Genomic DNA, 14,049 nt, shown 5'->3' with positions numbered 1-14,049 from the left:
CATCCTCTCCTAGTGCTCCTTAACTCGGGAATTCTCTTCCCTCTCATATTCGTCAACTCGATTCAATATCGCATTTTAAAACTGCCCTCAAAACTTATCTTTTCAAACTGGCATACCAATTGTGAATTTTGCACTGTTACTGCCAGTTATCTTTGTTTGTTTGCTAATTATTGCTTTTTGATTTATCATTCTCTTGTTTTAAATTTACCAATGTTGTTTAATTTTATTGTAAGGTGACCTTGAGTGCTAAGATTATAAAATGGGATTTTCTAATGGCCAAACATAATCAAAACAATTGTTCAGCCTTACCTCTGAAATGTAATCCCATGGGATCTGGCTTGGAGCGTTGAGTGGTTTGTACAATCCCAAGCAGCACATGCATGAGGCATCTTTATCCATTACTTCACTCCACAGCAGTGCCACTCGCAATATGGCAGCGACGCTGACGTACGATGCGGATGGTCATGCGGCGTCTAGTAATTCTATGTCTATAGGCATGCAAGTGAGGATGGCCCTGCCCGGCTCCCTACTCGGTCCTGCCTCCCCCTCCCCTCAGCCTACAGCCTGTCTCTCGAATGTGCATGAATAAATCAGTGCCACAACCGAACTATAATACTTAGTGTGATGACATAAAATCAAAGGGAATGTTCAAGCAAATTATAGAAAAAAACCCAATCTAAATCCGTTAAGTAGTTCTCTCATGAAAAGCGGACAGACTTACACACAGAGAGACAGAGAGGCGTTGGATTTTACATATATAGAGGTGAACACTGTAAGAAGATCTATTTTTCAAGGACTACTTGGTCAATACCACAAAAGCATGGAAGACTATGTCTCTGGTGATCAACATACTATTGTAGTTGCTGTGCTATTTTGATTACTTAAAAAGTTGTCCCACACCACGGACCACTAAACACACTAACTTTCTCTCTTTCTTTCCTTGGTGACGAAGCGGAAGCGGAAGTAGAAGCAGACAATGGCCGACAGTGAGATGAATCGCGTTGCCGTCGTCGTCAAAGAACTCCAGGCACTCGACAAACAGATTCAGAAACTCCTGTCCAGACGAAGGTACCTCAGAGACTTGAAGACTCGGCTGCTGGACAAACCACAGCCAACAACTGAAGTCGGCGTAACATCAACCCCACCTCGTGCCGCTCAAGTCCAAGGGCAAGTAAGCTTCACCCCCGCGCCTCATAGGAGCAACAACAACGCTGATGAAGACCTCGCCGGGTTTCAGCTTTGCAGGCGGGGGTTCAAGGCTAGAACACCTCCATCGGCACAGGCGAGCATTCAAATCCAGAACCGATTCGACCCTCTCCGCGTCCCCAGTCTGCCTTCAACCTCGGGTGATGTAATCGTGGTAGGTGATTCGATTGTACGAAACCTGAATATCACGTGCCCTAATCGAAAATCCTTTGTTTCTTGTTTTCCCGGTGCTCGAGTTCGAGATGTGATGAGGCGGGGCCGACCTTCTACCAGAAGCACAAGAGGGCAATTGGATCCATCATTCTACATGCGGCGTAAACGACATAAGGCACCAGAGTCAGAGGTTCTCAAGGCTGACTTCGCAGCACTAGTTGAAGACACGAAGGAGAGGACCCCATCCGCAAAAATCTTCATCTCAGGTCCACTACTTCTCATCAGACGATCGAATGAATACTACAGTCATCTGCTGGGTTTAAACAACTGGCTGAGAGGCTTCTGCGAGAATCAAGACATCGGGTTTATAGACAACTGGGATCTTTTTTGGGAAAGGCCGCTTCTTCAAGCGGGATGGACTGCATCCGAATAGATTTGGCGCCCGGGTCCTCTCCGAAAACATCGCTAAGGTAATTCGTCTATCTTGACTGTCTACTTCTACTTTTAACCCCTTACGTAATGCTACTGCTTTGATAGGACATAATGGCTTAACAGAGTCTTCCGTTAAAGTGCACAACATTAATAATCTAATAACAAATCTTAATGCACGTAAAAATCTAGGCAGTGCGGCATAAACACCAATAATTTAATTAAAATTACTACTTCAGATCAACACTGCATTAAGACTATAAAAACGGATTGTAGATTACATAAAAAGTACACACAGCGGCGTTAACAAAAATAACTTAATTTTTGTTCGATTACCAATAACACGCATAAAATTCAGCTCTGCCCTTCAGAAACATTAAATATGGCACTATTAAATGTTAGAGCTTTAACTAACAAGACATTTTTTATAAACGATCTTATTAGTGATAGAAAGATTGATTTTATTGCACTAAATGAAACATGGCTTAACTCAAATGGCGCAGCTGTTTTAATCGAATCTGCCTCGGATTACAGTTTTACTCGTGCAGACCGCCAGGGAAAAGGGGGCGGATTGGCAAACATTTACTCGAGCGATTAAAATGTAAAGATGTTAGTTTTGGTAAATTTAAGTCCTTTGAGTATCTCGCCGTTGTTATTCATGGAGATTCTCACGTTCTAGTATTATCCGTGTATAGACCTCCTAAATATAACGCGTCTTTCCTTGAGGAATTCTCTGACTTAATGTCAATTTTAATTACAAACTATGACACTCTTAATAGTCGGCGACTTTAACTTTCATGTCGACAATCAGTGTGACCAAAAGGTAAAGGAATTCATGAACCTCCTGGACTCTTTTGATTTGAGGCAGCTCGTAAATCAGCCTACACATAAAGCAGGTCATACGTTAGACTTAGTGATTACTAAAGGACTTAAAGTTGATATAAAGCAGGTCATTGATATCGGTCTATCAGACCATTTCCTTCTACTATTTAATATAGAAATAAAGATAGAAAACACTCATGAGAAGCATTTTGTTAAAAAACGCTTCTTTGACTCATCAGCAGCTTTAAAGCTTACAACTATTCTAAGCAATCAGTCCGTTTATAGTGCCAACTATAATAGCGAGGATAATGTAAATAGTAAAGTGGAAAACTTTAATTCTAAAGTAAGAGCTGCTGTTGACATAGTTGCACCTGAAAAGACAGTTAAAAAATCTTCTAGTATTGTTATTCCATGGAAGACCCAAAAAGTGTCTGATTTAAAAAGAACATGTCGTAGAGCTGAGCGTAAATGGAGGAAAACTAAACTAACTATCCATTATGAGATATTGAAGGCTAAAATAACAGAATACAATAACACTGTCCGTCTTGAGAGGTGCTGCTATTTCTCTAATATTATAAATAACAATGCTAGTAATCCCAGAGTCTTATTTTCTACAATTGATCGTCTGTTAAACCCAGGTAACACAAAGGAATGCCCCCAGAATACTTCCAGTGAAACCTGTGAGAACATTGCTGTATTTTTCAATCAAAAAATTAATGATATTAGAGATAACATAGTATATCTCCCCAACACTGCAGAACCTCCAAAGCCCGGTACTCCATTATAAACAAATTAAATGCTTTTACCAGGATAGATTTACCTGAATTACATAGTATAATCTCTCAACTGAAACCCTCCACCTCCAATTTTAAATCGCATATTCATCAGACCACTAGGACAGCATTTTTTCACTTAAGAAACATAGCAAAAGTAAGACCTCTTATATCATTGAAAGATGCTGAGAAATTAATTCACGCTTTTGTTTTCAGTAGACTAGATTACTGTAACGCACTCCTCTCAGGACTACCCAAAAAAGACATAAATCACTTGCAACGAATGCAGAATGCAGCTGCTAGAATCCTAACTGGGAAAAGAAAATCCGAACACATTTCTCCAGTTTTGATGTCACTACACTGGTTGCCTGTGTCATTCAGGATTGACTTTAAAATACTGCTTATGGTTTATAAAGCCTTAAATAATCTCGCTCCATCTTATATATCGGAATGCCTGACACGTTATATTCCAAATCGTAACCTTAGATCTTCAAATGAGTGTCTCCTTATAATTCCAAAAGCTAAACTTAAAAGAAGTGGTGAGGCGGCCTTCTGCTGTTATGCACCTAAAATCTGGAATAGCCTGCCAATAGGAATTCGCCAGGCTGATACAGTAGAGCACTTTAAAAAACTGCTGAAAACACATTACTTTAACATGGCCTTCTCATAACTTCACTTTAACTTAATACTGATACTCTGTATGTTCAATTCATCACAATGACTATTCATAGTGGCTCTAAAATCCGTACTGACCCCAACTCTCTCTTCTGTTTCTTTTTCCGTTTTTTTGTGGTGGTGGCGCCTACTCAAAGCATCATGATGCACCAACATTGATGGACTGAAAGCCAGAAGTCTACGTGACCACCATCATCAGGTCCTTCCATGAAAACCCTAAATACAAAGAGGACTGTTTGATTTATGTTAGGTAGATTGCCCAGAGGGGACTGGGCGGTCTCTTGGTCTGGAACCCTACAGATTTTATTTTTTCTCCAGCTCTTGGAGTTTTTTTTTGTTTTTTCTGTCTACCCTGGTCATCGGACCTTACTTATTCTATGTTAATTAATGTTGACTTATTTTTATTTTTTATTGTGTCTTCTATTTTTCTATTCATTTTGTAAAGCACTTTGAGCTCCATTTTTTTGTATGAATATGTGCTATATAAATAAATGTTGATTGATTGATTGATTTGATTGGGTTGTGTATTTTTATTATGTCTTGTTTCTTAAATAATTAAATACATAAATAAAATCATATTTTTGTGTTTAACTAATCAAAACACATTAAGCACAGAATAAAACCTTTGCATGTCTATTTCAATATCCCTAACGAGACTAGTCCAAAGACAGAAAAAATACTGTTACTGTACATTTTCTAGCCTCACCTGTGTCTGCATCTTTCTCTTCACGTACTTGTTTTTCTGCGGTAAAGGTTTCCTGTTTGTCTTTTTCTTCTTTTGATTTCTTCACAAAAGAACGGATAGAATTCATACTTGACCTGCCCATGCTAACTCTAGTCAAGGGAACATGTTCTTCTGGACTTCTTGACCCATTAGCAGCTTCAGATGAGGGTTTTTTATTGTCCCAACCTCCAAATGACAAAACTTTTCTAATTCCTTTCATGGTACTTTTGGTTGTGGTAGTTCCATTTTCAGTTGCCTTGCCAGGAGTACTCTTAAAATTGTCCATATTATTCTGGAATCCAGAGTTATTCATAGGTGTATCCTCATTATTTATAGAATTTTCCATTGGGCCAGCAGTTTCATACAATTAATCTGAAAAATAAGAAATAAATATAAAAATGAAAATTCAAAAGAAATTTCAGCAAGGTATCTGTATCATCAATGCATGCCAGTTTAGTTTATAAAAAATATTTTACTTTCAGTGACCCTGCAAAAAACTAAATTAATAATGGATAATTCCTTGAAATTTAAACCTTCAAAATCATTTGAATTTTTACATTTAAACAACGTATTTTTCATTTACCTTTCACAAATGATTGTAAGATGTTAAGTCAAAATGTACCAACAAGCCATTCCATCACCACTCTTAAGTGTTAAATTCGATGTCTTTGTATATAAAGCCAAAAGTATCATTTTTCAGTCTTTTCACCTTCTTGTCATTTCAAGAAATACTTGTATTTCACTTTCACAATTAAGATACTACATATAATAATTCATTTTTTTCTTCCATCCTCTATTTTTCCTTTACCATAGTATTATAGTGAGAATTACAGCAAAATGACACCCTTTATTGGCTAACTAAAATGATTGGCAAGATGTAGAAGGGGCCTGAGTTGACTCGAATGCATATTGTAATCTATTAAGTTAACCAATAAAAGGTGTTATTTTGCTATAATTCTTACTACATTCATAATGGCTAACACAGTACAACACCCTAGTACTACTGACATAGTATTATAAGATTTCTTATATTTGATTTTCATCAGCATCTCTTTAATTGTTCATTTAGTTTTGCAATCCTCACTCCATTGCATTTTCATACCACAACTCTAACCAGCATTTGTAACCAACCTTTTAAAAAAAACCTGCAATTTTATATAGTGTGAAATTGTGCAAATACAGTAGGTTGGTACTACCAATCAATTTTGCAATTAGGACTGATTAATCTGCACACTGCACACTATTACATTATTAAAGTTTCATATCCTTTCTTTATATATATAATTCACTAAGGGCACGCAAGACAGTGAGCGCAAGCAAGACAGAGAACGCATGCAAGACAGAGAGCCACGCCCGCCAACTCACACAGCCCCGCCCACCAACTCTAAGACCTTGGGATACACACGACAGTGCCCCGCCCGCCATCTCTAATCCTACTTCCGTGTCCACCGTCGCTCTCAATCAAACAGCAATAATTAGCAAACAAACGAAGATAACTGGCAGTAACAATGCAAAATTCACAATTGGTATGCCAGTTTGAAAAGATAAGTTTTGAGGGTAGTTTTAAAATGTGTTATTGAATCGAGCTGATGTATATGAGAGAGAAAAGAATTCTCAAGTTGAGGAGCACTATGAGAGACGCTCGAGCTCCCATAGCACAGTCTGATGTGTGGTACAGAAAGTACAGCTACAAATGAGAATCAGAGTGAGCGAGATGAGTGTCAGTCTGTAGGAGATCAGTGAGGCTGTGGAGAGCTTTAAATTTTAAGAGCGGTATTAAGTATTGTATTCTGTAGTTAACAGGGAGCCAGTGAAGTTGAGAGAGAATAGGTGTAGTATGTTCAGTGGATTTAGAACAGCAGGTTATTATCCTGGAAGCAGAATTTTGAATAAATTGTAAGTGATGGGTACGTTTTTGTGGGATTAAAGAATTGTACTTAATACTTCTGACACATATGTTCTTGAGAAAAAATGAATTATTAGTCACTTAATAACATTCATCCTTCCATCCAACCATCCATCTTCAAAGCCCACTTTTCCTGATCAGCAGCACATTTGTTTTGGAACCTCGGCTCACGAAAGTCTCTGAACACGTACAAATCGGGTTACGACCAAAAAGTTTGCCAAACTTTTGCATCTGTTCACGACCACACATTCGGGTGACGAACAAGCCAGTTTCCCTTCCGGTTCCTACGCGCGGATGATTTCCACGCGTTTTCAGTCTCTCCCTGTACTGTACATTGTTCTCGGTGCATCACACAGAGGGACTCTTCCTCCAAACTGTAATCTCCTCTCACCCCAGCTTCCTCCTGTAATATAGCAGGTCCACAGCTCCCGTCAAAAAGGCCAGTTTTAATAAATAATCACCGCACTCACGGCTTAGCGAGGGGGCGTGGTAGTGTGTGGCTGAAGCGGTTCCTGAGGAGTTCGTGATGTGGGCATTTCTCACCTAAGTGCACAGGTGAGAAGCGATCCGCATCCGTAATTGTTCCCAGGAACTGCTGATTACCACGACTACCACGTCCTCTTCATAAACAGAAGCGCGAGTCGGCTAAAGGGAAAAAGAAGAGAACAGGAAAGAACAGGAGGTTGCAGGAGAAGGCAGGAAGCAGGAGGAGAAAGCCTGTGCAGAAGAGAGAGAGAGAGAGAAAGAGATAGCATGAAGGCTTGCGTGCAGCTGAGAGAGAGAGAGAAAGGGAGAGGGAGAGGAGGGAGAGGGAGAGAGAGAGAGAGAGAGAGAGAGAGCGCGCGTAGGCTCACATGCAGCTGAGAGAGAGAGAGAGAGTGCAGGCTCGCGTGCAGCTGAGCAGGGAGCCTGGGTGTTTGTTTCAGTGTTATTCATTGTTTTTACATTTAGTTTACTATTACACTGGGCATTCTATGGTATAATTAACCATTTTTGTGCTTAAAAATCTTTAAAGAAAAAATATTTACATACAGTTCGTACAGTTTGGAACAGATTAATTGTATTTACATACAATCCTATGGGGGAAATTAGTTCGGGTCACAACCAAATCGGGTTACGACCAGAGTTTTGGAATGAATTATGGTCGTGACCTGTGGTTCCATTGTATATCTATCATAATAAAAACATTTTTCAGCCACGAAATAAAAACTCCTGCTCAAGCTATACCAAATGATGACTGTATCCTTGAAACCGTAAAAATGAGGCTGATCTATCAAACTTTTTTAAACTTGCCTTTGCATTACAAGCTCAAAAGAGGTCACAGCATTGTTCCATCTGATAGGAAAAAAAGACAGGAGCCAATTTCGAATGGGAAACAAGAGAATTATACAGCACAGCCGTGCCCTCAACCACATTGGAACTACAAGTGTGTTTATGTGCACACACAAAACCAGCATAAGGTGAGTAACCTGGTTAAAGCAGAAGCCTGGTTTCTTAAAAACCCACTTTTTCGTGTGCGAGTGCAAATATAAAGTTCTCCTTTGGCAATTAAACTGTGTAAAAAAGTAACTTCCTCTCAGTGGAGTTTGTAGAATGGGGCTCAGCTAAACATGGGTCCAGTTGTTTAACTCTGCCCATAATTCACAGTCATCACACCCCATTCTGCACATTGGTAGTGACAGTTGTCAGACTACATCCCAGGTAGGAGAACTATAGTGTAAAGAAGATAGAAGATTCTGCAAGAATACTGTAAGCCCAGCTAGTAGCAATCAAATGAACTTCAATGGCACATGAAAAAGTTCTGTAGACATAAGTGGAATTAAGCAAAGTGTTTGTAGACTTTGCCCACTGAAGTGAAAAATGAGGTGAAAACTGTTGGATGCACAAACTCTCATGACTGACTGCTGAACAGGCTGCAGAATATGAAGTGTTCTTCTGCTGTTTAAAATGTCACCATGTGTTTATCTTCAGTTCACCTCTCTATAACTGCAATTAGACTGTTCAGCTCCTGTGAAATATCTCTTGCCACTTCATCTAATAATCTGTTCTGGAGAAATCTACTGTGTATGGCCATGAAGAATGTCACAAGTAAAAAAAGATCTATAACCACTTGGTTGAACAAGAAATGTTTAGAGAATCAGGCATAATGATTTTAAATTGTTAAAAGAGGGGCTAAAAGGTAGAAGAGTGCTGATTGTCCACAAAAACAATATGTGTTCAACTGTAAACCAAAGCTTAATGAAATATCCCATAGGGAAACTGAAGAGGATATAGATTTTCATAATCTGAAAATTATGGAATTATTGTAATATTAAGAGATAGAAACTTAATACCTACTTCTTTGTAGGGGGACTCATCAAAACTGATCACAAACCATAAATATTAAGGGGCCAAATGTAACCAGAAATGAAAAATAACTAATTATGTTAGCATACATTCACCTTTTTAACTAAAAAAATGTAGAAAAGTCTCTGTAACAAATGTAGCAAGGGCTGTAAACGGTGGTTAGGGATTGAGACAGGTGTACTGTGTGCAGACAGGGAAAGAAGGTGGTACACTGGGATCTTAGAGAGCCTGATCTATATGCCATCAGGTCAGTAGGTAGTTATCCATACCTGGTATAGATCACAAATAGCTCACTGAGTATACTAAACATGTGGATATTAAAGGTTTGTCAGGAAGCCTTTAGCCAGAAGCCTACAGCACAGATGTGATGCTAAGAAGAATACTTCCTGCTCTCTACTGAATGGAACTTCAATCATCAACAACCCCCACAGAAGAACTGAATGACATCTGCACAGTTCCAACGGCTTCTCTTCAGGTGTTTTGTATGTATAAGGTCTATACTGCAATGTATATTAGAAGCAAAAGCTACATTTTAAAATAATTTAAATACATATCCTTTCTTTTGTACATTCTTTCTCTTGTCTTAGTAGTTCCATCATGGTTACTGTAGGGGTATATAAACAGGTTCAAGCTATGAATTGCATTTCTAAAAAGAACACATTCCCAATGAGCATGCACCCTCTGCTGGATACACCCTTTCACTGCTTTGCATAACTTCACATGCCACACAATTTAACAATTTATTTTATTTTTTCTAAAATATTTAAAAAAAAGATCTCACATCAATATTGTTCTAACATTAGCAGGAATTATAAAAATCTTTAAAATAAACCTGGGTTCGCTTCTCGGGTCCTCCTTGCGTGGAGTTTGCATGTTATCCCCAAGTCTGTGTGGGTGTTCTCTGGGCACTCCGGTTTCCTCCCACAGTCCAAAGACATGCAGGTTAGGTGCATTGACGATTCTAAATTGTCCCTAGTGGGTGTGTGTGCCCTGCAGTGGGCTGGCGCCCTGCCCGGGGTTTGTTTCCTGTGTTGGCTGGGATTGGCTCCAGCAGATCCCCGTGACCCTGTAGTTAGGATATAGCGGGTTGGATAATGGATGGATGGAAGCTACAGAGGAGTTATGTCTGGTTCTGCCCAGTTTTCAGTTTTATGACTAGACATCGAATTCCCACAATTTTAGACATGCCCTCCAGGATTCTCTGCACAGATGACTGACCATTTAATGTTACAGATCAAAGTTCTGGAATGTATTACCATTCTGAAAATGTGTTTGCACAACATCTTTTAAAGGACAACTCATAACTTACATTTTACAGATAAGACTTTTGCTTTAATTTTTTAATACATATTTTATTTTTAGTTTGTATAGCATGCTGCTTTTTTTTTTTTTATTCTCAAATTTAATTTGTAGAGAATCCTTAAGTACCGGGCGGCACGGTGGTGCAGTGGTAGCGCTGCTGCCTCGCAGTTAGGAGACCCGGGTTCGCTTCCCGGGTCCTCCCTGCGTGGAGTTTGCATGTTCTCCCCGTGTCTGCGTGGGTTTCCTCCCACAATCCAAAGACATGCAGGTTAGGTGGATTGGCGATTCTAAATTGGCCCGTGTTTGTGTGTGTCCTGCAGTGGGTTGGCACCCTGCCCAGGATTGGTTCCTGCCTTATGCCCTGTGTTGGCTGGGATTGGCTCCAGCAGACCCCCGTGACCCTGTATTCGGATTCAGCGGGTTAGAAAATGGATGGATGGGATCCTTGGTACACATATGGAATAAAATATGTTACTATTATAACGATAAACACACATACTGTATGTGAATGGATGTTAATTAACAAATCTCATTATTTTGACCAAGGTTTCTGGGTTGTAAATTTGAATGTGTAAAGCAAAGGAATTTGAATAGAATTCCTGGAATAAATTTGTGAAATACTTCCATCGCACAAACTTTATGGTCTGATTACATTTTCTTTTTATTATAAGAATCTTGATATTAAAATATTATTTTGCTAACCAAACAAATTATTTAAATGCAACTCCAGGAACAGTTTGGGTTTATCTTGTTTTTGAGAATGCATTTGATAAGGTCCCACATGAGAGGTAGGGCATCAAACTAAAGAAGTGTGTAGATAGAAAGTGTCTAAAATACTGCAGGCAAATGGTTATGGTGCAAAGAGCCTTATAAGAATCAGGTGATGTTAAAAGTGGCACTGTCCAGTGGTCAGTGGCAGAACCGTCAATGTTTATATATTTATATATATATATATATATATATATATATATATATATATATATATATATATATATATATATCTGATATATGAATGATCTGCCCTGCGGTGGGCTGGGTTTGCTTCCTGCCTTGCGCCCTGTGTTGGCTGGGATTGGGTCCAGCAGACCCCGTGACCCTGTAGTTAGGATATAGCACGTTGGATAATGGACGGATGGATATAAATGATCTGATTAGCAAGATAAATAGGAAACACGTGAAGTCTGCAGATGATACCAAACTAAGTGTGTTGCCATATAATCTAGAATTAGTCAAATCATTACACAGGGCTTTGGACAGTAGATAGATAGATAGATAGATAGATAGATAGATAGATAGATAGATAGATAGATAGATAGATAGATAGATAGATAGATAGATAGATACTTTATTAATCCCAAGGGGAAATTCACATAATCCAACAGCAGTATACTGATACAAAAAAAAAGACAATAACTATGAATAATGTTAGCATTTACTCCCCCAGGTGGAATTGAAGAGTCGCATAGTGTGGGGGAGGAATGATCTCCTCAGTCTGTCAGTGGAGCAGGACAATGACAGCAGTCTGCTGCTGAAGCTGCTCCTCTGCCTGGAGATGACACTGTTTAGTGGATGCAGTGGATTCTTCATGATTGACAGGAGTTTGCTTAGTGCCCGTCGCTCTGCCACAGATGTCAAACTGTCCAGCTTTATTCCTACAATACAGCCTGCCTTCCTAACAAGTTTGTCCAGGCGTGAGACGTCCTTCTTTATGCTGCCTCCACAGCACACCACCGGGTAGAAGAGGGCACTTGCCACAACCGCCTGGTAGAACATCTGCACCATCTTATTGCAGATGTTGAAGGATGCCAACCTTCTAAGGAAGTATAGTCGGCTCTGTCCTTTCTTACACAGAGCATCAGTATTGGCAGACCAGTCCAATTTGACATCCAGCTGCACTCCCAGGTATTTATAGGTCTGTATCCACAGTCTCCTCTGATGATCACAGGGTCCATGAGGGGCCTGGGCCTCCTAAAATCCACCACCAGTTCCTTGGTCTTGCTGGTGTTCACATGTAAGTGACTTGAATCGCACCATTTAACTAAGTCTTTCATTAGCTTATACAAGCTTGGTCCGATTTGTGGCAGATAAAATTAAATATACATAAAACTATTAAACTATGTACTAAATATACATAAAACTATTAAACACAGTAGAAATATTAGATTTGAACACACTATGGTAGACCTAAAAATTGAAAGTGCACCTAGTGAGAAGAAGGTATTGTCATGGAGGACTCGCCACTATCTACATCCAGACAATGTACAGAAGCCATTAAGAAGGCTATAGGGCATTAGATTACATAGCATGATGTGTTTTGTACAAGTCAAGCGTGGTTATATATACAATGCATGAGGGAGGCTTCACCTGGAGTACAGCAAAAAGGTTTGTTCTCCAGGCTACAAAAAAACACATAGCAGGACTATGGTCGTCAATGTGATTTTCTACAATGTGGCGTAAAAACTGCGAAAATATCATTGCTTTCAAACAGTGTCAATTTACAGACGGAATCGGTTGCACCAAAATTGTGAAATCGGTCGTTTACCAAGCCCCAGTGTAGTAAGTGTAAGAGCGAGTGTTAAGAGTCCACTACTCTCCTTACCAGAATTCGGCGTCGGTTCTTTTTGTCTTGCTGGCGACCACGGTAGCGTAGCCGACTGAGTCTTCGATGTGTGGAAAGGCACAAAGAGATGGCCATCCCAGTTTTGTGGACTATTTGCCAGTTATATTTATTTCTTTAAGAACACAAATGTGGACATACCGCACTGAGCTACACAAAAACACTTCTTTTTTTTCTATCTCCCAACTCCACTCACCAAATTTCTCCTCCCTTAAACAATCTATCAATTAACTTTATTGGAATTTCCTGATATGAACTCCTGCTTACATAAGATAATTCATAAAATGAAAAGCGGGATCTTGGATCAGAGTTAATTATATTCTATAAAAGGCAGGCGATTATTATGACAAATACTGCACCTTTATTTTTAATGTTTCACTTTCGAAAGGGTTTAGTCTAAATTTAATACTTACAGTATGTATTTCAAGTTTTTTGTTTATAATATATTGCTTAAAGCTTTGGAATTACGTTGCGCGTAAACATGTTTATGCGTAGAAAAACTAATTTGGTTTGCTTTAACGTTGTTAAATTTTAAAGGACCTTTCACCGTCTCTCCATGAAGTGCGAATGTGACCTTCATCTAAATTTTATTTGCCTTCCCTCTAACCTCTACGTACAACCGTCGTCTCTTTTAGTCTTTTTCGTTACCTTTCACTTATCTGGGGGCCCCGTCACTCGTTTGGCCCCTCGTCGCGGTGATCCCCACTATCGTGAATTTACAAAGGACTGCGCATCAGCCACACAAACCTAACAAAAGCCAAGCGCTCGAGACACCTTTTCACGTTGCGCCACCTTTACTCATTTTCACTTTCTCTGCACTTTGTGTCTGTCTGTCTATAATAAAAGTGCAGTCACCCCTGAGCGGCGTCGACACACGTGAGTCTTCCACGGGCCACGCGCGAGGTTTGTCCTGGTTACCCTTCGCTTTGCGCGCACTGGACGCGGCGGGGTAACAGAACATCAACTCACTCACCTGTTTCCGGGGCTCACCAAGCGTCTTAACGAAAGTAATAACATCACAAAAGATACACCCACTGGGCGGAAAAGCTGACGCGACTTTCTGCAACGTAGAGATAAACCTGAAGGGAAATTCTGG

At 39.6% G+C, this 14,049-nt stretch overlaps 1 protein-coding gene across 2 annotated transcripts in view; it reads right to left on the bottom strand.

The window, feature by feature from the left end:
- Positions 1–14,049, bottom strand: part of LOC120518331 (exocyst complex component 3-like protein 4) — a 107,152-nt gene that overhangs the window by 87,168 nt on the left and 5,935 nt on the right. The window contains exons 1-2 of one of the 2 annotated variants that reach the window (XM_039741071.1): positions 13,927–14,016; positions 4,765–5,154 (exon numbers count right to left, since the gene is read on the bottom strand). In XM_039741071.1, coding sequence (XP_039597005.1) covers positions 4,765–5,128 — 364 coding nt within the window. In that variant the 5' untranslated portion in view covers positions 5,129–5,154; positions 13,927–14,016. Of the gene's footprint in view, positions 1–4,764; positions 5,155–13,926; positions 14,017–14,049 lie in introns of those variants that run through there. The other variant, XM_039741072.1, reaches the window with a different exon arrangement.

This window comes from Polypterus senegalus, chromosome 18 (genome assembly GCF_016835505.1).
Source record: "Polypterus senegalus isolate Bchr_013 chromosome 18, ASM1683550v1, whole genome shotgun sequence".
Classification (NCBI taxonomy): Eukaryota; Metazoa; Chordata; class Cladistia; order Polypteriformes; family Polypteridae; genus Polypterus; species Polypterus senegalus.
The sequence above is the reverse complement of the archived record's forward strand: the minus strand, read 5'-3'. Positions and strand labels throughout refer to the sequence as shown.